Source organism: Oryx dammah, unplaced genomic scaffold, assembly GCF_014754425.2.
Source record: "Oryx dammah isolate SB20612 unplaced genomic scaffold, SCBI_Odam_1.1 HiC_scaffold_6, whole genome shotgun sequence".
Taxonomy (NCBI): Eukaryota; Metazoa; Chordata; class Mammalia; order Artiodactyla; family Bovidae; genus Oryx; species Oryx dammah.
The window spans coordinates 20823817-20847447 of record NW_024070190.1 but is presented as its reverse complement, the minus strand read 5'-3'; the positions used below and the strand labels follow the sequence as shown (position 1 = coordinate 20847447).

The 23631-nt window shown below is 36.5% G+C and overlaps 1 protein-coding gene across 10 annotated transcripts in view; it reads left to right on the top strand.

Annotated features, from left to right (window-relative positions):
* Positions 1-23631, top strand: part of CCSER2 (coiled-coil serine rich protein 2) — a 164105-nt gene that overhangs the window by 129019 nt on the left and 11455 nt on the right. For 5 of the 10 annotated variants that reach the window (XR_005721374.1, XM_040242560.1, XM_040242558.1 and 2 more), the window contains 2 exons: positions 1067-1156; positions 20088-20172. Coding sequence is in view for 8 of the 10 variants with exons in the window: in XM_040242560.1 (XP_040098494.1) it covers positions 1067-1156; positions 20088-20172 (175 nt within the window). In the remaining 2 variants the exon portion in view is untranslated. Of the gene's footprint in view, positions 1-1066; positions 1157-7405; positions 9946-10001; positions 10096-20087; positions 20173-23631 lie in introns of those variants that run through there. The other 5 variants (XR_005721375.1, XM_040242557.1, XM_040242564.1 and 2 more) reach the window with 3 other exon arrangements.

Here is a 23631-nt window from a genome sequence, read left to right as displayed (position 1 = left end):
GTTAAGTCCTATTGAATTCCAAGAGATCTAAGTTGACCTGCTTATATATTGAATTTCATTTCAGTGATTGTCCCATGTTTTGGAATGGAAAATATGTACATAATACAAAGAATAGGAAACATGTCTGTATTACAGAGGTTTTTGTTTTGACTAGATTTTGATTGTGGAACTTGTAATGAGTTGATTACAATTAAGAAAAAATTTGAATATTGGTAAATATTTTAGAAGTAGAGATGTATCATTTTAGCTTGATGAAATAATCAAGAATTTGTAACAGGTTTTCCTATAAAAAGTATATTGACCTCCAGTGAGGTTGTTTGATGAATAATACAGCTGTGTTTCAGCTTCACACTAAGGAGAAATTCTCATTATCATTCTTTTCATTTTTTAAAAAAGTTTGATGTTTATTTGAGAGACCATAGTTTACACAATAGGCGTGTTACTTTGTGTTGTGTAAATGACTGAATGAGTATGTTCTGAGTGAAGTTATGAGAAGAGAATTTATTTACAAACTGAGATGGTCAGATGGATTTTGTCAAAGGACAGAAATCCTTTAAAATATTCCAGTCCAATAAAGTTAACACATCTTTAAAGAGGCTTTTAAATGCATTGCACAAGTGAAGAGACAACTTTTCTGGAGGACTGGTGGTATTTAATATCTGAGTTCCATCAAAAATGAGTAAGAGACCTGGGTGCAGTGATTGCAGTACCATTTTAGGGAAATATTTAGTTTTGCAATTATGTTCTTTATATGCTTATATATTGCTGTATATAGAATATGTATCTATATACATGTATTTTTATATACATAAAACCATAGGTAGTGTGTTTCATGGTATGAGATTGCCAAGGGTAGTTTTGACTATTTAAAATTTTGCCTTGGTGGGTGAACAAAACCTAGTCTGTGGATAAGATGGGAGACTATTGAGTAGATTTTGACGTTTTCCTTTTATTTTAACCTAAGAGAGACCCTAATTGTTTTGTTTGTATGTATAAGTGTATATGTAAAATTACACTAATTTTACATATACAAATTTTTAATGTAAAAATTTGTGTTTTTGTTTAGGCAACTCGGTGTAACTGCCATCAAAAATCTAAAGAGGAAAAATGTACATATGCTGATAAATATACCCAAACACCCTGGAGAAGAATTCCTGTAAGTAACACATGCTCTTATCCTCTTTTCTTGTCATTTTCTATTTTGATGTTTTGTTTTACTGCTTTTGCTCTAATAATTTTGCATCTGCCATGACTGTCAAAAAATTTTTTTAAGGTAAGTGGATTTTTCTTGTCTCCCAGTTGTTTCTGTGCTTTCTAAAGTTTCTATTCTGTGTCTTATATGAATGAATGTGCTTTAATAGCTTTTCCATTCTGCGTACTGTAGGTCATTTTATTTGAGTGTCTAGTCTCCCACTCATTGCATGTGTTTATGAGAGTGGTGTTTCCCCTTGCCTATAAGAAAAAGAAGTCCAAAATACAGTCTTCCCTCTTCAGTGGCATATGACTCTGAAAATATACTATGTAGCATATTCTTTTTATTTGTTGAGATTTTTCAAATACATTCTTTTATTATAATTACCCAAATGTTGAGGCTGTTAAGAAGCATGAATGTATTAAGATACAGACAAGTAAAGGTTATGTTTTAGGCATAGAGTAAGGAATGGTTTCTTTTAAATGATAGAAAATGACCATGCATTCTGTGCTTCTTCATTTTTTTCAAAAATATTGCATTTCAAAAGATATTAAGTGCTAAAATATACTTTCTGAAGTCAGTTCAGGATATGCCTGAGCCAGAGAGCCATCATGGCTATCAGTCATTATTATCCTATGGTATGGTGCCAAGTAATAAGTACTTCTTGGTAAGAGAATGCCTGATAAGCCAGCCTTGAGCCTGCTTTTGCCTTATTTTAATCTGTGGAATCCTAGTAACATAAATGAACAGGGAATTATAATGGTTAATTAATCAACAGTCTGATTTTTTTTAAACTTATAGGCCTTTAAAGTTTATAAAATACTTTCTTTTCATTTAATAAGTAGTTACTTTTTGTGTGGTCTGTATAAAGTGCGATGCTAATAATTTCAGCAAAGGTTTGCTAAGCCCTTCCTATCTCAGTTATTAGCCTCTTGAAGTGTGGAACTGGGGAAGAAAACACAAAGACAAAGAAAGATTCATCCATCTTCCATTCTTCCACAAAGTGCTTATTAAAGGAACTGGCAAGGTGATGTAATTAAAGTGTTGAAAGTGCTGTAAGGTTCAAAGGATTGGGAAAGTCTAGATAAAAGAGTCGAACTTAGTGAAAAGAGTAAATAGGGTGGTTGAACCACAGAAAGCAAAAGATGTCAGTAGATAGAGAGGAGTTCTAGAATTCAGAATGAGAGACTCTTCTGCGTTAGCACTCTTCCGTAGAATGTCCTTGCTATCTAGTGCAGTTGCCACTAGCTGAATGTGACTGTTGAATACTTGAAAATGTGGCTAGTGTGACTGCAGAAGAGGATTTTAAGAAATATTTAATTGTAATTAATTTAAATATAAATAGCCACATATGGCTAGGAGATATTGGACAGAACATCTCTAGAGTTACTGATGAAGTAGACCCAGATGGATATGGGAAAACTGCTGTGCATCATTGCTCAGTTGTGTCCGACTCATTGTGACACCATGGACTGTAGCCTGCGAGGCTCCTCTGTCCATGCGGATTCTGCAGGCAAGAATACTGGAGTGGGTTGCCTGGAGCAATAAGTAACAGGGAAGTCAGTGAAGGCAATTTTTATAAAAAATGAAGGACAATTTAAACAAAAATGGAGTTCATATTTAGGTAGTGGAAAAAAGAGAGAAAGAGGTAATAATGAGTTGTAGGAGAAGATGGTACCTTCAGAAGAAGAGTGGATAAGTCAGTTTCTGACCAGATGTTCTCATCTGAGGGATGGAATACTCAGATAAAATGGTGAAATGGATAATGTGGCGAGAAGAATAAAAACATGAAAGGTATCTAATCATTCACCCAAAAATACTTGGAAGACTAGGAATATGCAGGAAAATGGTGGTTATGTGAGAAAGAAGGATTCACTTTAGACATAAAAACTTAATGAAACTTACTTTTAAATATTACTGTCCATGTGCAAACATGGTCTTATAAATAGCATTTATAAGAACATTTATTGGACTGAGTTAAGTTTTTTTAATGTATTTTCAATGTCATTTTTAAAATGCTACTCTGTTTATTTATGACTGCACTGGGTCTTTGTTGCTGCACGCAAGCTTTCTGTAGTTGTGGTGAGTGCGGGCTGCTCTCTAGTTGCAGTATGTGCCTTCTCACTGTTGTAGCTTCTCTTGTTGTGGAGCGTGGATTCTGGAGCTTGGGCTCAGTAGTTGGGGCCCATGGGCTCAGTTGCCCTGAGGCGTGCGAAATCTTCCCAGACTAGGGACTGAACCCATCTCACCTGCACTGGCAGGCAGATTCTTAACCACTGGACCAACAGGGAAGTCCTGCAGTATCATTTTAGAAGCATGTAGCGTCGGTATTTGAAGAATCTGTTAGTTTGCACATTAAGTAAATTCTAAATTTTCATGATATATACTTTTATAAAGTATTTGTTCAAACATCTTAACTATAGAAGCCACAATACCAGAATACATTTCTAGACTCACACATCAGAACTTAATATTTTGCCCTTTAGTCTCAAAGAAGGGATTATAAGATGGACCCAAAGGATTCATATAATGACCCAACCTGGATTACTCTGAAAATTGAGTGTAGTGTTTTATCAGTATCAGTAGTAAAGCTGCCTATCAGTTAAAACTTAGATCATGAACAGTTTGACCTGATACTAGTTTTCTCCCATATTTTAAGAATTCTTACTAAGAAAAAAAACTAGGCTTAAACAGTATGTGAACCAAGAACTTCCAGATGTACAAGCTGGATTTAGAAAAGGCAGAGGAATCAGATATCAAATTGCCAACATCCGTTGGGTCATAGAAAAAGCAAGAGAATTACAGAAAGATACGTACTGCTTCGTTGATTACGCTCAAGCCTTTGTGTGGATCATAACAAACCGTGGAAAATTCTTTATGACATGGGAATACTGGATCACCTTACCTGCCTCCTGAGAAATCTGTATGCAGGTCAAGAAGCAATAATTAGAACCGGACATGAAACAACAGGCTCGTTCAGAATTGGAAAAGGAGTACGTCAAGGCTGTGTGTTGTCACCCTGCTTATTAAACTTAATATGCAGAGTGTATATCATGTGAAATGCTGGGTTGGATGAAGCACAAGCTGGAATCAAGACTTCCGGGAGAAATATCAATAACCTCAGATACGCAGATGACACCACCCTTATGGCAGAAAATGAAGAGGAACTAAAGGGCCTCTTGATGAAGGTGAAAGAGGAGAGTGAAAAGCTGGCTTAAGGCTTAACATTCAAAAAACTGAGATCATGGCGTCTGGTACTATCACTTCATGGCAAATAGATGGGGAAACAATGGAAACAGTGACAGACATTATTTTGGGGGGCTCTAAAATCACTGCAGATGGTGACTGAAGCCATGAAATTAAGATGCTTGCTCCTTGGAAGAAAAGCTATGACCAACCCAGACAACATATTAAAAAGCAGAGACATTACTTTGCCTTTAAAGGTATGTATAGTGAAAGCTATGGTTTTTCCAGTAGTCATGTATGGATGTGAGAGTTGGACCATAATGAAGGCTGAGTGCCGAAGAATTGATGCTTTTGAACGGTGGTGTTGAAGAAGACACTCGAGGGTCCCTTGGACTGCAAGGAGATCAAACCAGCCCATCCTACAGGAAGTCAACCCTGAATATTCATTGGAAGGACCGATGCTGAAGCTAAAACTCCAGAATTTTGGCTACCTGAGGCGAAGAGCTGACTAATTGAAAAAGACCCTGATACTGGGAAGGATTGAAGACAGGAGGAGAAGGAGATGACAGAGGACGGCAAGGTTGGATGGAATCACTGACTCAATGGACATGGTTTTGAGCAAGTTCCACGAGATGGTGAAAGATAGGGAAGCCAGGCATGCTGCATGCAGCCCAAGGGGTTGCAAAGATTTGGACACGACTGAGTAACTGAACAATTAGATGTAGCAAAGGAATGGAAAAAGATGCTTTTAATATAAATTTTAAATGCTCTGTTGAACTTAGTTTCTAGTACTGAATTAATCCACCTTATAGCATATTTAATAGATATGAATAAATTTTATATAAATTTAATATTGAAATATGGTCAACATCATCTGTAGTCCTTTGTGCTTATGCCTCAGATTTATTGGATCATTCATATATTTTAAAATGTCATTGACAACTAAGTTCCTACTTCAGCTGTTTATAAAATAGAAAATAATCAGGAAAATTTATAACAGACATACCACAAAAAAAGCCTATTGATTGTCCATAATTCCAAAAGGAGACAGAATTTACCTAGCTCTTACAGTCATGATTTATGTGCTAGTAAAGAACTCTGATCCTTTTTTTCTCTTGCTGAGGATATAAGGTGAAATGTTAAATGTGAGGATTAATGTAGCTGAAAGATTTGGCTTGAGTACTTAGTTTTCTTAAGGACTTAGTTTTCCTAAGTCCTTTTTCTTTGATCAGAAAAATGCCTTTCTGATTTGGAAGTGGGCAGCATTATGGGCATTTTTATGTAAGGTTAATGTCCTGATTTTAAACATAGATGTGCCACTTTCTCCCAATTGGAGAGATGTTCCATTAGTGTTAATATATATTTCTAAAGGGAATTAAGGGATTTATTTCTTTGCCAAATTATTTATTTATATTCACTATTGCTTATTTTAAAATATGCCCCTGGAAAAAGTATTTTAAGTGAAAAAAATATATTGCCTTATGTGTATATATACATACATACTTTGCTGTATAAACATGTGATATTTATGATGTGGTCGTGCAATAATGTTTAATCAGTACTAGACATTGAACATTAAATATGACCTATGTTTCAGTGAGCTAAATGTTGATAGGAACCATCTTTGAACCAAGACAGCATTCTGTCATGCATTTGTGCATTGACAACACACCAAAAATTCTATTATATATGCCTTTTACACTAGATTTTATAAGCAAAAGCACCTGAAGCTAATAATTGAAAAAATGGAATTATTTTTCAAGGCTAGGGACAAATGAAATTTAGATATTATAGCAGTTGAGTGACTTCAGTTCAGTTCAGTTGCTCAGTTGTGTCCGACTCTTTGCGACCCCATGAATCGCAGCACGCCAGGCCTCCCTGTCCATCACCAACTCCCAGAATTCACCCACACCCATGTCCGTCGAGTCGGTGATGCCATCCAGCCATCTCATCCTCGGTCGTCCCCTTCTCCTCCTGCCCCCAATCCCTCCCAGCATCAGGGTCTTTCCCAGTGAGTCAACTCTTCCCATGAGGTGGCCAAAGTACTGCAGTTTCAGCTTTAGCATCATTCCTTCCAAAGAAATCCCAGGGCTGATCTTCAGAATGGATTGGTTGGATCTCCTTGCAGTCCAAGGGACTCTCAAGAGTCTTTTCCAACACCACAGTTCAAAAGCATCAATTCTTTGGCGCTCAGCTTTCTTCACAGTCCAACTCTCAACATCCATACATGACTACTGGAAAAACCATAGCCTTGACTAGGCGACTTATCTGATCACAAATTTAAGGATATTTAAATTTATGTTCTCTAATACCAAATTCCAGAACTAAAATAGTAAGTTTGCTTAAAAATATCCACTGAAAGAAGAAAAGTTTGTGTGCACAGCAGGTAGAAAACAAAGAAAGGACAGCACCAGTGTTTTCCATTGCTGGGAAATATTTCATACCGTGAGGGCAGGACATAGATTTTATTTTTACAGTTTAATGTTAGGAACTTCCTGGGTGGTCCAGTGGTTAAAAATCCACCTTGCAATGCAGAGGACAGGGGTTAATCCCTGGTAGGGGAACTAAGATCCCACATGCCGAGGAGCAGCTAAGCCTGTGTGCTGTAGAGGCTGGCCGGGTGATACAGTTAAAAAGTCTGTGTGCTGCAATGAAAGATCCCATGTGCCACAGCTAAGACCACAACTATACAGCCAAATAAATAAAGGGTTTTTTTCCCTTTTTTTTTTTAAAAAGAATTTAATGTGAGGTAGTGAGAAATGCATGATCTTGCTAACTTTCTAAGAAGCAGCTTGATTAAATCTGTCTTTTAGAAGAAATTAATCAGCTTCCATAAGAGATAATAAGAGATGATAAAAGTTGCTCCTCTTTTAGTTTGTGTTAGCAGAGTGCTAATTTATTAGGGTTTCATTTGTTGGAACATTCTAGCTTTTCTTTTTCTTAGGTAATTACAAAAACATTTTTCCAGATGTTTTAGAAAATTCCTTTTTTTAAAAATGTCATATGTAACTAAAATTTTCTTCCTAGAGAATGTCTCTTTAGTATTATGCTTGGAAGCTTCGTTTGGAAAATGACGCTGACATTCCTGACATAGCAGAAAATAATACCTAGTCCTGAAATTTCTCAGCAAATGTAGCTACCCTGATGATTCAGAGCAGTAAAGTGCCAGTGACCTTCAGCCAAAGCCCACCTGTTATATACCTGTGAAACAGGGTGGGTGGATTACTTCTTGTGGCCAGGAAGAACACACACCATGAAGAATGATCTCCAGCATGTGCCAGAAAGAATCTTTTACAATATTTCAGCTTTTCTTGGGTGGTTTAAGGGAAGATCTAAGGAAGCCAGAGTTTGCTGAGATTAAATTCTAACGGAAGGTAGAAAAGTCTAGAGTATTTCCTGTAGGACACGGTATAACCTTGCTTTATCTGTACTTAGGCATGATTATGAAGTGACCTTATTTTGTTTCATGTTACCATGGTCCTGGGATAACTGTGGTACTCTGTGAGATTATGAGATCACTGAGCACCACAGGCTGCTTGTTATCTTTCTCAGAAGGATTACCTGGGCATGGATTAAATAAAAATTTACCAAGCAGATGACATTTATTCTACTGTTAAAACTCTGTAACTTGTGGATTGGTTGGTAACCTCTCTGTTTTTAAAAATCAGTTACTGTACTTTGCCATGTTTTAGAGTAGTTATTGGTGATTGGTAGTAGTAATGATTACATTTAGAACATTATGAGGAAGAGAGAAATTTGGAGAATTACACTTGGATGGAATTACAGAGAGACTTAGATATTAAACTGAGAACATACAACTTAATTCTGTATCCGGAAGTTTCTAGCAGGGACCAAACTTAGTATATTTTGCTATAGGAAGAGTAATATGAGGGGAGAAGCTGAACATCTTGAGGCAGGGGCTGGGTCTCATTCCTTCCTGTGTACTCAGTGTCTTAGCGCAGGGCCCAGAATGACTGAATCAGTCCCAGTGAGAACATAATGAAGGTAAGGAAAATTTGTTAGAAGATTATTATAACAGCCCAGGCATGAGGAGATGAGGGCTAACTTGTGATTTTTGATCTCTGATGGAATGGAGAGGAGATCACTGAGGCAGAATCTGTTGTCTTGATAGGTGATTAGATGAAAAAGGTGTGAAGAATGAAAAGAAGATGACTGTAAGTTATCAAATGTGGATGACAGGGTAGATGGCGTGTCAGTTAAGAAAATGGGAGAACTGAGAGAAAAAATTTCATTAGGGAAGGAAGACTGCTAAAGGTTTTATTCTATTTTAATCACTTGAACTTGGATTCTGACAGGACAGAAGGGTAGAGGAATTGGAATATGTAGGACTGGAGCTTGAAAGGTGCCAGAGAAATTAAGATACAGGTATAGATTCAAAATGGGGCAGGTTGTGTGTGTGTGTGGGGGGGGGGGGAGACATTTCATCCACAAGAAAGCTCAGCGCTTCAGTGCCACGTGCCCAGACCCCTTCTGAGCAAGGAAGACCATCCCAGGAGACTTCCTAAGCTCTCCCAGAAGAGGGAGACACAAGCAGACTAATCTTCATGAACCAGAAAAAGGTTTATCTCTTCAGTGTTAGAATGAAAAGTCCGCCATCCTCTAAGCTCACGGTGACTCTCGTCTGTCCTCATCTCTGCTTCAAGAAAAAGCAGCTGCTGAGGAAAGCATGGCAGGTATTCTGAAGGATCTGGCCCACAGTTCCTTATCTTGTTCCACAGGGTTAGAATTCACAGAAGAATGTTTCTGCTTGGACTCTTCAGGCTTTATCTTGAGAGAAATGAACTTTTCTCTCAACCCCGAGTCCAGAGGCTCTTTGTGTGTTATGTCTCCATGCTCCTTTGTTCTTGTTTGTGTGTGTATGTGTGTGCTGTCCCACCAGTTTAAAGTGTAACTTGAGTATTACGCATACAGTTAAGCTGTACGTCAGATATCCTGTTTTCCTACAAGTACTTTATTTTTCCCTTGGATATAATATATTCATATGCATTCCTACTGCTTTTTGTCTTTATACACGTCTACTGTGATTTCTCTAGCAGAAAGCATCTCATGTTAACCATTTCATCTTAAAAGTCATCAGAAGATTTACGGTAGACTCAGATGAGCAAAAGGCTCTTTCCTGGGCAGAGCTTAACTAAGAAAGCACCAACTAAGAAAGAATTACATGCTTTCCTGTCCTCTAGTTAGTGCTCCAATATAAATATAATGTGACCTATATATATAAATGCTTTAGTATCCAAATTAAAGGAGAAACATGCAAAATTAATTTTAATAAAATATTCTGTTTAACCCGGTAGTACCATTTGAACGTGTAATCAAAGATATTGAGATAGATTGCATTCCAGTTTTTGTTTTTGTACTAAGTCTGTGACATCTTGTGTGTATTTTACATTTATAACACGTTTCAATTCAGAAACGTGTGTGCTTGGCCCCACGTAGTTGGCTAGCAACCATATTGGACAGGGCCAGCTCTGTATGGAGTTCAGTGGGTTTGGCTTTAAACCTGAACTAAGTAACAGGAATTGACCAAAAAACAAAATAGAAAAAACCATAGATCCATTTATTCAGGGAACTTTGACTAGTTTTTTCTGTATGTCAATCCCAGCACTAAAGTCTTTGGATATTAAATGAAAGGTGTTGCCTGGTTTTTGGCTTGTGATACTCATGGAGAGACAGCAAGATGTAAATCTGATGATAGGCCTTGTTTCTGTACCAGAGGATGGTGGACGTGTGTTCCGGATATGGGGACTAGGCCTTCTGACCCTCAAAACTGCCTTCATGCTGCCGTGACTTCTGCAGCTTTAGTTCAGGGGTAGTATATTCCAGCACTCACTGCTAGAACAGACCTATTCATCTGGGAACTTTTTCTTTCTTTGGTAATGCTGTCTTTTTGCTCAGAATTAAGTTTCCCACCCTTTGCTTATTAATTCGTACATCGTCTAAGTTTCTAAGTTAAACTCTTCTCTACAAATTCTAGAAACACATCCAGTAGACGTGGAATCATGGGGAGCCAGCACACGCTGTTTCTGAGTACTCTGGCTTGGAGCTGCTCACATGTCTGCTGTCTCTGAACTTGGCTGGTCTCATTTAGTTAGTCATATTTTATAGCTATTTTAGTTGTTTTTAACTACTGAAAGGAATATATAACTTTCTTATATATAACTTGTATATATGTTTTTTATATATATATACTTATATATATGACTTATATAACTGTCTTATATATAACTGAAAGGAATATATAACTTTGTGGAAATTAGTTTATAGAGTTGAAAAGGTCCTTAAACATATTTCCCTTCTCTCCCCAAGAAAATATGATCCTATCAATATAATTAGCATTTCAAATAATTCTCCGCTATGTTATCTACAGTGTGTTGCTTTTACTTCTCTATTTATGCTTTTAATTTTTATTTTAAATTCTTATAAATTCATAGGAAGTTGCAAAAATAGATCTATTTCTTTCACCCAGTATCTCACAGTAGTTACATTTTATATAACTGTAGTAAAGTATCAAAACCAGGAAATTGACATTTAGAGTATGTACTATTGCATTTTATCACTTGCGTAGATTCCTACAATGACTGCCGTATTTAAGGCACAGAATTATTGCACCACTACAAAGTTCTCCCTTGTGTGCTGCCTTTTAATAGTCATAGCCACTTCTTGCCTTTCCTAACCCCTGAAAACCACAGTATTTTCCATATCTCTAATCTTGTCATTTCAAGAATTTTCTATAAATGGTATTATATAGTGTGTGAGCTTTTGAGACTGGCTTATTTCAACAAGCATAATACCCTGGAGACCCATCCAAGTAGTTGTGTCTATCAGTAATTTGCTCTTTATTGCCAAGTAGTATTCCATAGTAGGGATGTTCCAGTTTGTTTAACCATTCATCTATTGATAGACATTTTGGTAGTTCCCAGTTTTTCACTATTACAGATAAAGCAAATATTTGTGTTGATGTAAAATTTTTCATTTCTCTGGGATAAATGCCCAATAGTGTGATTTCTGGGTAATATTGTATCTGTATATTTAGTTTTCAAAGAAAGTGGCTAACTGTTTATCAGAGCACCTGTGCTATTTTAGATTCTAATCAGTATTGTAGGAGTGATCTGGTTTCTCTGTATCCTCATTAGCATTTAGTGTTGGTATTACTTTAATTTTAGCCATTCTAGTAGGTATGTAGTTGATATCTCATTGTGATTTTAATTTATATTTTCCTAATGGCTAATAGTGTTTGTGTTTTTGTGTGGTTATTAGCCATCATCACTGAAGTGTCTCTTCAGATCTTTTATATAATTTTTTTAATTGGATTTCTAACTGGATTGGATTTTTCTACTATTAAATATATACACTTTTTATATTCTTGATATGAGTCCTTTTTCAGGTATGTGGCTTGCGAGTTTTTACCCTCAGTAGCTTGTTTTTTCATCCTATCGACAGTCTTTTATAGAGCATAAAATTTTAATTTTGATGAAGTTCAATTTATTAATGGGTTTTTCTTTTACAGATTGTGCTCTTTGTGTTATGTATAAACTCTTCTTGATGCCCGAGACACTGAAATTTTTTTCTTATAAAATGTTAAAATATTTATAGTCTAATATTTTATATTTAAATCTGTGATCTATTTGAGCTAATTTTTTGGTAGAATATGAGATTTAGATCAAGGTGCATTATTTTTCTATGAATATCTAGTTGCTTTGCACCATATGTTTAAAGACTCTCCTTGTTGAACTGCTTTTGTGCTATTGTCAAAAATCAGTTGACTGTACTTGTGTGGATCTGCTTCTGGGTTCTCTGTTCCACTGATCTATGTGCTTACTCCTTCACCAATACCATATTGTCTTGACTGCTGTAACTGTATTTGCTGTTGTTCAGTCGCTCAGTTTTGTCCGACTCGTTGCAACCCCAAGGACTGCAGCACATCAAGCTTCCCTGCCCTTCACTATATCCCAGAACTTGCTCAGACTCACGTCCATTGAATCAGTGATGCCATCCAACCGTCTCGTCCTCTGTCATGCCTTCTCCTCCTCCCTTCAATCTTTCCCAGCATCTGGGTCTTTTCCCATGAGTCAGTTCTTCACATCAGGTGGCCAAAGTATTGGAGTTTTAGCTTCAGCCTCAGTCCTTCCAATGAAGGACTGATTTCCTTTAGGATGGACTGGTTGGATCTCCTTACTCTCTAAGGCACTCTCAAGAGTCTACTTCAACCACAGTTCAAAAGCATCAATTCTTCAACACTCACCCTTCTTTACGGCTTAACTCTCACACTATGGGCTTCCCTGGTGGCTCAGCTGGTAAAGAATCTGCCTACAATGCAGGAGACCTGGGTTAGATCCCTGGGTTGGGAAAATCCCTTGGAAAAGGGAAAGGCTACTCACTCCAATATTTTGGCCTGGAGAATTCCATGGACTGTATAGTCCATGGGCTTGCAAAGAGTCAGACATGACTGAGCAACTTTCACTCTCACACTATATAATAACTCTTAAATTGAATACAGTGATTCATCCTACTTTATTATTTTTAAAAAATGTTGCCTTTTGATGTAATTTTAGAATAAGATTGTCTATATCTGAAAAAACAAATCTTGGCCAGGATTTTGAAGGAAATGTGTTAATACCTAAATATCATTTTGGAGAAAAGTAACATCTTTAATATGTTGAGTCTTCCAATCCATAACTAAAATATATCTCTCCATTAGTTTAAGACTTCTTTTGATTTCTTTCATCAGCATTTTAGTTTTCGGAATACAAGTTCCTGTATATGTTCTTAGATTTATTATTTCATTTTTGAGTGATCATAGATGATATTATTATATTTTAAATTCCAGTTTCCATGTGTTCACTGTTGGTGTTTAGAAGCACAATTGATTTTTGTGTATTTATCTTGTATCCTGTGAACTTACTGAACTCACTTATTATTTCTGGGAGTTTTTCTTTAGATTGGGATTTTCTTTGTAGACCATCATGCCATCTGTAAATAGGGATGCTTTTCTTTCTTTTTGATCTACATATCTTTATTTCCTTTTCTTGCATTATGCCACTGGCTAGAACTTCCAGTACTTTGTTGAATAAGAATGGTGAGAGTGGGCATTCTTGCCTTGTTCTTGATCTAGGAGGGGAAGCACTCAGTCTTTCACTACGAAGTAAATTTTAGCTGTAGGTATATCATAGTGGGAAGGCTGAGGAAATTTTCTTCTATTCCTGGTTTGCTGAGAGGTTTAATCATGAAATGTGTGCTGAATTTTGTTAAATGCTTTTGCTCTACTAGTATAATATGAGCATGTGATCTTTGCACTTTAGCCTGTTGATTACATTGATTGATTTTTGAATAGTGGATCAGTCTGGGTAACCTAAATCCTACTTGGTCATGGTGTAAAATTCTTCTATGTACACTATTTCTCAATTATATACACTAGTCTTTTGTTAAAGATAGTTTACATCTATATTCATGACAGATAATGGTCTGTAGTTTTTTCTTTTTTTGATGCTATTTTTGTCTGGTTTTATGTTATTAGGTAATTCTGTCCTCATAAATGAGTTGGAAAGCATTCTTTCTTCTACTTTCTGGAAGAGATTGTGTAGAATTGTTGTTAATTCTTTGAAATATTTGATAGCATTTGTCAGTGAAACCATCTGGGCCTGACAATTTCTTATTTGGCAGTTTTAAAATTGTTATAGACCTATTCAGATGATCTCTTTCATCTCAGATGAGTTTTGATAGTTGGTGATTTTGAGGAATTAGTCCATTTCTTCTCAAATTTATGACGAAAAAGTTGTTCATAGTATTCGCTTGTCTTTTTCATGGCTGGGAGACCTATATTGATATCTCACCTGATTTTGTTAATTTGTGTCTTCTCTGTTTTTCTTTGTCAGCCTTTGGTGTGTTGATTTTATTGACTTTCTTGTTCTCTTAATTTTCTTTGTTCAGTTTCAGTACTTTCTATTCTTTGTTGTATTCTTCTTTCTACCTCCTTTTGGTTTATTTTGATCTTCACCCCCTCCCAAGTTTCTTCAGGTATGAAGTTTTAGCTTATTGATTTGACATTTATTTTTTCTGTTTTTTTTGCAGCTTTTGAAATTTTGTCACTGTGTTAGCTGTGTGTTTTGCCAAAAGTTTTCACTTCTGTCTCAAAGGATTTTTTAACAAAATAAGCCACTCGTTATATACAGATACATAATATAAATATTTATTAGAGAGTTATCTAGCTTACTTTCAAAGGAATGATGCTAAAGCTGAAACTCCAGTACTTTGGCCACCTCATGCGAAGAGTTGACTCATTGGAAAAGACTCTGATGCTGGGAGGGATTGGAGGCAGGAGAAGAAGGGGACGACAGAGGATGAGATGGCTGGATGGCATCACGGACTCGATGGACGCGAGTCTGGGTGAACTCCGGGAGTAGGTGATGGACAGGGAGGCCTGGCGTGCTGCGATTCATGGGGTCGCAAAGAGTTGGACACGACTGAGCGACTGAACTGAACTGAACTGAATGTTAAAAGAAAAGAGAAATAGAAACAGCAGAGGATACGTCACTGAATTGGGTTTTGACCAACATCCAGACTCAAACAGTGCCGTGAAGTCCTGTGTCACAGCACATTTGGAGTCCCATTTGGGAAAAGGTCCCAGGCAACACGTCTGCTCTGTGGGTGAGATTTAAGATTGCAGTTCAGGGTTCCGGTTTATAATCCCAGGATGCAAACTTATATCATCATCCATCAATCTGTGACCAAATTGGAGCTCTCATTTCATATTAATGCTGTTTTGTTGCGTAGAACTTGCAGTGTAGTTAAGCCTGGGGCTTGGTTGGCCAGGCCCCCTCCAGGGGCTCAAGAATCTCAAGATTTCTCCCGCATCTTAACTGTGGTGCTGCAAGTCTTCACTCTCAGCAGGCAGTCACCCACAGTCACTCCCAGTCAGGGCAGAGTCCAGGCAGGTCAGAAGCAGGGTCAGAGGCCTGCTCTGCTCTGTCTCTGAAGCCTAAGCAAGACTGTTCATTTAATTTCCCTACCATTGAGTCCTGCAGCTTCTGATATTGTGTCCCTGCTTTAGCTGTGTCCTACAGCTTTCAATAATATGTATTTACTTTTGTGTTCATATGTGTGTTTTTTTAAATTTTCCTTGAGAGGACCTATTTGACCCATGAATTACATTGTTTAGTATCTGAGTGATGGAAATTTTCCTGTCATCTTTCTGTTACTGATTTCTCCTTTGATTCCTTCATGCTCAGAGAACACATTCTGTGTAATTTCAGTTCTTTTAGGTTTGTTGTAGTTTATTTCATGGCCTAGGCTATGGTCTGTTTTGGTAAATGTCCTGTGGACTCTTGAAAATAATATGCATTTTGTTGTTAGATGGAGCATTCTACAAATGTTGAGCAGACCCTGTTTGCTGACGGGGTCCTTGAGTTCTTCCACATCATTGCTGATTTTATTGTCTGGTGGTTTTATCGGTTGCTGAGAGAGAAGTGTTGGACTCTCCAACTGTAATTTGGAATTTGGTTATTCTCATTTCAGTTGTGTCAGTTTTGTTCCATGCACAGTTGGTGTGTACACATTTAGGCTTGTTTTGTCTTCTTGGTGGATTGATTCTTTTATCATTTCATAAGGTCCCTCTCTATTTGGTAATTTGCTCTGAATCCTCCTTTATCTGATATTAATATAGCCACTCTTGCTTTTTTTTAAAGTTTTTTTGCCTGGTATATACTTTTACTATTTTACTTTAAAATACTTACACTTTTATATATTAGGTGGATTTCCCGTATGCAGCATATAGTTGGGTAATGATTTTTTTAATCCATTCTGCCAATCTGTCTTTCCATTTCTGTCTGAGCACCCTTTATATTAATGGAATTATTGATAACGTTAGGGCTTAAGTCTACCATTTCTTTGGCTCATCTTTTTTCCTCTCTTTTTTCCGTTTTCTTGCCTTTCTCTGTGTTATTTTTAGTTCTTTTAGAATGCCATTTTGACTTATATGTAGTGTTTTGAGTGTATCTCCTTATAGAGAAATATTATGGTTGTTCTTGGTATTATGTTATATATATATAACTTTGTGTGGTATATTTACTAAGCATAGAAATCTTACTTTCATTAGGTCTCTTCTCCCCATTTATAATATACATATTTTAAATATTTCCTGTACTTAAGAACTTGCTAACTGAAAGGACCACAAACTGTACAGAGGCAAAAAGACAGTTTATTGGGGAGGGGGGCGGTCTTCAGAATTGCAGTTTAGTGGTCACAGATTTCTAGAGGAAACGAGAATATTATCCCACTGGAGAAAAATGGGCAGAGGTTTTCATAGGAAAAAGATGGAAGTTAATGAAAAGTTATTTACTGAGAGTTTGTACTGGAATTTAAAATTATTCTATACATACAATAGGGTTATGGAACGCATCTCATTCATTATGAGGGAAAAGTATGTTTTCTTTAGTTCAGAAGATGACCAGTTCTCAGCGTTATTCTCTTTTAGCAACTATTCAGCAGTTTTAATTTAGGATCTGTAGCAGGAGTCTAGCATGTGCAGGAAACATAGATTAGAGGTCCTCAGGTCACATCGCCATCAAACCTGGCATAGCTTATTTCACAAACTCCATAAGACATTGGTGGTAGAGCCAGTGAGGGTGGGAGCCTGGGTTTCCCCGTGGTCCCTTTTAGTGGGGACAGGCGTGCTAGAGCCACTGTGTGTCCCGTGGCGCTTCACAGTTTATTGTGCACAAGTGTGTATTGCCAGGCCACCTCTTTCCTGCTCCTTTGGCAGGGTGCAGCTTTTCCTTGAGACTTTGGTGATTTTGTTTATGTGTGTGCCCATTGGCATTTCCAGTTGCTGGCTTCTTCATCACCTATTCTGGGATACATTTGCGGGGGGCGGGGGGAACCAGGGAATTTTCTACGATGTTTTTTTTTTTGGAGAGTTGAATTTCTAGGACCCTAGCTTGTCTGTCTTCTCAACTATACCTTTCAGAGTTCTTTGTTTTAGATTTAATGTCTAGAGTTTTTAGCTGTACTTTGCAGAAGAAAAAGGAGAGTGTATCTGTTGCATCTTGTGTGGAACTAGAATTCTATCTTCTATTAAATTTTAATCATAGTATATTACTTTGATTCTGTGAAAGTCAAGAAGATATAGTTGACAACAAGAAAAGTAAGTAAGCTATTATTATCAGGATGGTTATCTTTAATACAAGAATAAGGAAAATACTCAAATCAACATAATGAAAAGAAGAAGAAAAATTCTGTGAGACAGGTATCCACCAAGAGATATGGATGCTTATAAACAAAATGATCGTAATTTATTTAGGTAGGATCAGAAAAAGCTTTTACAAAATGGTTTGAAATGGATTGGGAAGGCTGGATAGGATTATGACAGCTAGGGTTTTGGAAGTGAAAGGAAGCATTTTTAAGTGGCAAAAATAGAACAAGTAATGTTCTTTGTCTTTTTAGGTAGAAAGTCAAATGTTTGACAGCTATTCAGTCAACTTAATAGAGGAGTGCCCCTTGGCAGTCATAGGCAGAACTGTTTTTATGTATTATTCACAAGATTCTCTCTTTCTCCTCCTCATGCTCAGGTCCATCTCAGAGATCATGATTTGTTGGTCTTGGGGGAATTAAGAATGAGTATCATTGTGTTTGTTTTTTTAAGAGAGACAATTTAATACAAAGTTGATTGTTTTAAGTGCCATATAAATAGAGGTATGAGGTTAAAGAATCACAATGACTGTGGAGTGGGGATATGGAGCAACTGAATCATAACAACTAAAAGTGAGAAGTTCATCTAGGCAGTTATAACAGAATACCATAGACTGACTGGCTTATAAACAATAGAAATTTATTTCTTACAGTTTTGGAGGCTGGTAGTTCCAAGATCAAGGTACCTGCCTGCTTCCAGATCGTGGACAGTTGTCTTTTCCCTGTGTCCTCACATGGGGAGGGGACGAGGGAGTTCTCTGTGATTTCTTTTACAGGGTGCTAATCTGGCTCATGAGGGTTCCACCCTCGTGACCTAATCACCACCCAAAGGCCCACCTCCAAACCATCACACTGGGGCAATAGGTTTCAACATGTGAAACTTGGGCGTAGGGACACAAATTCCAGCCCTGCATCTTACAAATGAAAACTGAGATTTAGAGATCAATGGCTTTCTCAAGGTTACAGGGCTCTTAGAAGATACAGGGGAAAACACAGTTCCCTGATTCCCAGTGGATACTATTTCCATAAACTTCCAGAGAGAACTTCTTTGAGAGGGAATCTCTTGACTGCTGGTTTAGCTTGTATACAAAATCCTTACCTGAAAGTTTCTTTAGCCAGTGCAGTGAGTAGAAGCTGACTCTGCTGAAACCCACAGGGAGGGAAGGGCATGCTCCTTCTTGGCTGTGGACTTGCTTTGTGTAAATGTTTTGGGTCAGAACATCTCTTAAGCAGCAAAATGGAGTTCTCAAGTAACATCTGTGGAGAGCGCCTGAGGTCATCACCCTATTAAATATTTTCTAATCTATTTCTAAAAATATCCATTGCTAAATTAGTGGAGAAATTACAATAACTTCAAAAGACAGGATCTCTATTTACTAGGATACTCTACAGATTGTTCATTGTATTAGTTTCTTCTGGCTGTTTGTTACCTTAATCAACATAGAAAATGATCTTCTCTTTTGGTTTTTGCTATATGGTGAGCAATGTAGAATTACTCTTAAATTTAAATAAGTGTTTGATTATACTGAACCATAGCCAAGGAATGCTGGTACAGGGGTGGAAATAAGTTTTCTATTTGGACCTGAATGTTCCTGAAATCTCTAAACATCAGTAAAATACACTTGCAATCCTTTAGTACTTCATTTTCATATCAGATTAATTGGTTTGAAAAATTATGCATACTTTGTTTTTGCAAATTGAGCTAGTGGTGTTTATGGGCTCATTTTTCTTGATGCTATCATGAGTGTTTCTGTAGTTTAAATGTGTCTCATCAGTGAGGAGGCAAGAAACAGAGAGACATGAGACCCAATCTGGTTCTATTTGTGTGAACAAATTCCCTCTAGAAGACCCAGTTTTACCTGGAACGTGAGGAAATTGAAGTAAATGACATTTCAGTTGTATTCCAGTTCATAAAGCTAAGAAGCCACAAGGTTTTAAAATTAAAGGTCTGCATGTGTGGCCCGTGGCCTGTCTGTCGCGTTCTTGGTACAGTGCTCACTCTTACAACTTCCTGAGTCTTTTGAGCACTCTGGTGGTTCCACTGTCTTCACTAATGTTCATTATTTTTCTTGCTAATCCTTTGAAAACCTAGGATTTAAAAAAGAAATAAGTTTTTGAATGGTAATTTTTAATTGCCTGATTTACTATTGATGCAATTTCTGTGTGTTTAACCCCTAAAGTCTGTCTTCCCTTTTAAGTGCTTTCATTTTTGCAAAAAAACTGTAATGTACTACTTTAAAAAGAGATATATAAACTAAGTGTTTACCAAAAAAATATATTACTTCATATGCATTAACCATAAATGTTAGAGAAAATAATTTTTTCTTCATATATGAAAAATAGTTTGGATTAAGATATAATTTTAGTAATTTGGACTACCTGTATTTTAAAAAATGGAATCCGTCTTTTCATTAACACTGTTGTTTTTTTTAAAGTATGACTGTGGTGTCTCTATGTTTGGTTCCCTTTTTTATTATGCCTCCCACCCCCGTCTCTCTCTGCACAGGGTGGGTATTCTGCTCCCTCCTTCTCTCCTTGGCAGGGCTCCTTCCAAGGGATCCCACGGACTGTTCCGCCGCACCGCAGACAGAGTGAGTCTGTGTCTCTCACTCCTACCCTGCTCTGCTTCCCGTTCACGTGTCCCCTTTCTGCATGACCGTCCCTCCCCAGCACCTCCTCTCTGTTCAGTGATCTGCAGGCACGTGCTAAACCAGCACTCCCTGGGCTCTCCTCTCTTAATTAACATTTCCTACATCTGCATGTGAACAGACTTTTCCACATAGAGCCTCAGGAAAGCTGTCTGAAGTTAATGTCGTTCTAATGCCATTTAAACCTGTTGCCAGTGGCGCTATACCTACCGACATGCATCTGTCTTTAATGTATTTTCTCTTTTCATGACCTTGAGATAATATGAATAAAGCTTGTTTTTTAAATATAGTCATGTTAAACATGTACACTCAAAATGCAGTGGTATAATGGACAGATGCATATTGTTTAGGGAGCAGGCTTACTAGACCATTGCACATTTCTTTAAATATTTCCTAATCAAAAGGCTTTGATTGCGTTTCACTGTTTTCTAATACAGAAATCTTTTAAGTCATTTAAAGGGTGTTTTTAAATAACTAATATGTCTTTACAATTTATCAGCCGCTTTACAGTACAGAAGAAATGACTTTTGAATATGCATGGTTTACTAACGTTTCTAATGATTTAGTAATTGTTTGACTTAAAAAAAATATTTGTTTACATTGAATCTGCTTTCCAAAACAGTGTTTATTTGTGTTATATACTTACCTGGTAAGTTGATTATATTTTATCTTTTTTGAAAAGTCACCAAGAAAAGCTAATATTAATGAAAAATAAATTTAAATATTGTCAGTCACAGTCACTTTTATGCTTTCTCCCTGGATTTGCCCTAATTTTTAATTAATATCAATTTTTTCATAAATTATCCTTATGGAAATAATGTGAAGTATCAAAGATCTAACAGGGGGAATTTTAAGCAGTTAAAATTTTTAAATGTGATTTATTCAAATAAAATTTTATTTCTTGAATTAGTCAATAGGAAGTATCAACATGAATTTGAGACAAGGTTTGAAATGTACGTTTTGGTCATTATGCCTTTCCTTCCCTTTTGCACTTTTTAAAGAATAGTGGGATAGAGTTTGCATAGGCTTTTATATCAAGTTATTTAGTAGCAAGTTAATTTGTTCAAAGCATCCCTCCCTTCGCCTCCTTTCCCATCTCCCACCACCTTTGTAAATCCTCCTTTTTACTTCCCTTGCTTCAATTAAGTTGCTTTCTTTTCTCCTCTAAAGATTGCTAGCACATGAAGAATTATACTAAATTGCTAGTGAACTAATCTGAATTTCAAAGGGCAGTTTTGATAATGTATTCTTAGGCTGTAGCCACTATACTCCATGGCTGGCAGATTTACCTCAGAAGGATGCACCTACCTTGGATTTTCTGAAGCCCCCTCTTATTCCCCATTCTTTTACCCACTGTTTTTCTCTTCTATTCTCCTTCCTCTTATCTAGATGCAGTATGTAATTGGAGTTTGCAGTTAACTATTCAGTATTACAGATAGTTGTAGATTTATTTTTTAAAACAGGTTTCCCAAAGTACCCATTTCACCAGTTTCTTATCTGCATGCCTTTAGAGATTTCTTGTCCCTCACCTGAGTCATTGGCCCTCCATTTCCAAATGCTTCTTTCTCCTTTGGATTTAGAGCTACTTTTTAAATTTCTAACTGTGAAGCGACACTGTTCTTCCATACTACTATCAAGATCTGTCTTTCTAGCTTTTCTGTAGATCAAACCTCCTTTCTCTGCATCTCCAAGTTAGCAAAAAGAAAGTTTGGTTCTCTAGCATTTGAATGTGTTGGCCTCAATATACATTGAGTCTTTTTCTTGATCATTTGAGACCTTTAGGACTCTGTGGAAAGTGATAGAGGACTTGTTCACAGCCTTTTGACAGTTCTTCTTGAGCTTTGAAGGTTCCTTTAAAGGAAATATGTATAAACTACTACATTATTTGAATGTACCCTGAGAACAGCTGATGGGAAATATAAAAATAATAAGTATAAAATAATAACATTATTATTATGTAATGACAAAATAATAGAGGAGAAGGTTGTGAAACAATGGATAAATCCAGTGGTTTTCCAGAGAGTTTGGGAATAGGTGTCCCCTTTTCCTACACTAAACGGCTTATGTAGTCAGTGATACAATACAGTATTTGTCTCCACATTTAATCAGTATGTAGCTTCCAGGGCTGATTTTTGGAGAGGTTAATTCTGTAAGTGATGGCATGTAGTTAGTTGAGAGAGTTCTCCTACATTATTGTATTTCAGTAGTAAGTTCTTTCTGATGCCCTCCTGAACATCAGCTTAAGCAAACTGCCTTTTTTGGTAAATGCAGAAGCCAGGTAAGCTTGGCTTATTAGTTTTCAGTAAGATAGTCTGTGTTTGGTTTTCTATTTTAAAATGTGTAAGAGCAGTGGACCTAACAGAGGCATAAGGAGGTAGCTTGTTGTAGATATTGCAGAGCATGAGATAACTGATGTTTATGGGACTGTTTAGCTCTGATGACTCTAGAAAGCTGCAGTGGCTAAGGATGGTCTTGGTCAATTTAAGAAGACCTCTAAAAAGATACGGAGATAAACAGAAGACAAAGGAGACAAAAGGAAAATCCTGCTCTTTTGTTTGTCTTTTTTTACCCCTTCAGGAAATTTTGACTTATATTTCTTTTCTCAGGTATATTACTAATCTTAACTTGATGATGCTTGTCTTCTAGTTTCAAATTAACTTTTGTCTAGGTTAGAAAATATCTACATTTAGACATTCCAAGGTCTTCCTGTTGTCAGTAGGCACTTCAGCTTTTATCCAAATTGACTTATCAGCTGGCATTAGTTTAGTATTTCTAATTTCCAACTGTGTAAAAGTAGAAATGATAGTTTTATGTGTATGTGTATAAAAGTTTATATATATATATGTAAAACCTACTTCACAGTATGAAAATTTAATAAAAATAATAACTTGTGGCAAGTAAAAGTCTTAATAGTAATCTTAAATAACTGTTCTTGCCAGAGCATACTGCTTCTAGAAATACTTGACTTTTTAAAAAGTGTATTGAATACTGCCTATTTCTTACCATGGCTAAAGAGACTTTTAAAATTTGCTCTTTAACACCTTCCTTGAAAGAATTTAGAAATCTTACTACCTTTAGCTTCCATGTGTAACTTAAATTGGAAGAAAAAAGATACTTTTAAGCAACAGAAGTCATTAATAATGTTTACATATTAAAAGCTCTATTAAGCCCAAAGTTTCTTTTTAAAAAAATTTTATTAAAGTACAGTTGGTTTACAATGTGTGTTTAGTTTCTGCTGTACAACAGAGGGACTCACTTATACATATATATTATTTTATTTTTTTTAATTATGACTTATCACAGGATATTAAATATAGTTCCCTGAGCTGTACAGTAGGACCTTGTTGTTTCTGCATCTTATATATAATAGTTTGCATCTGCTAATCCCAAACTCCCAATTCA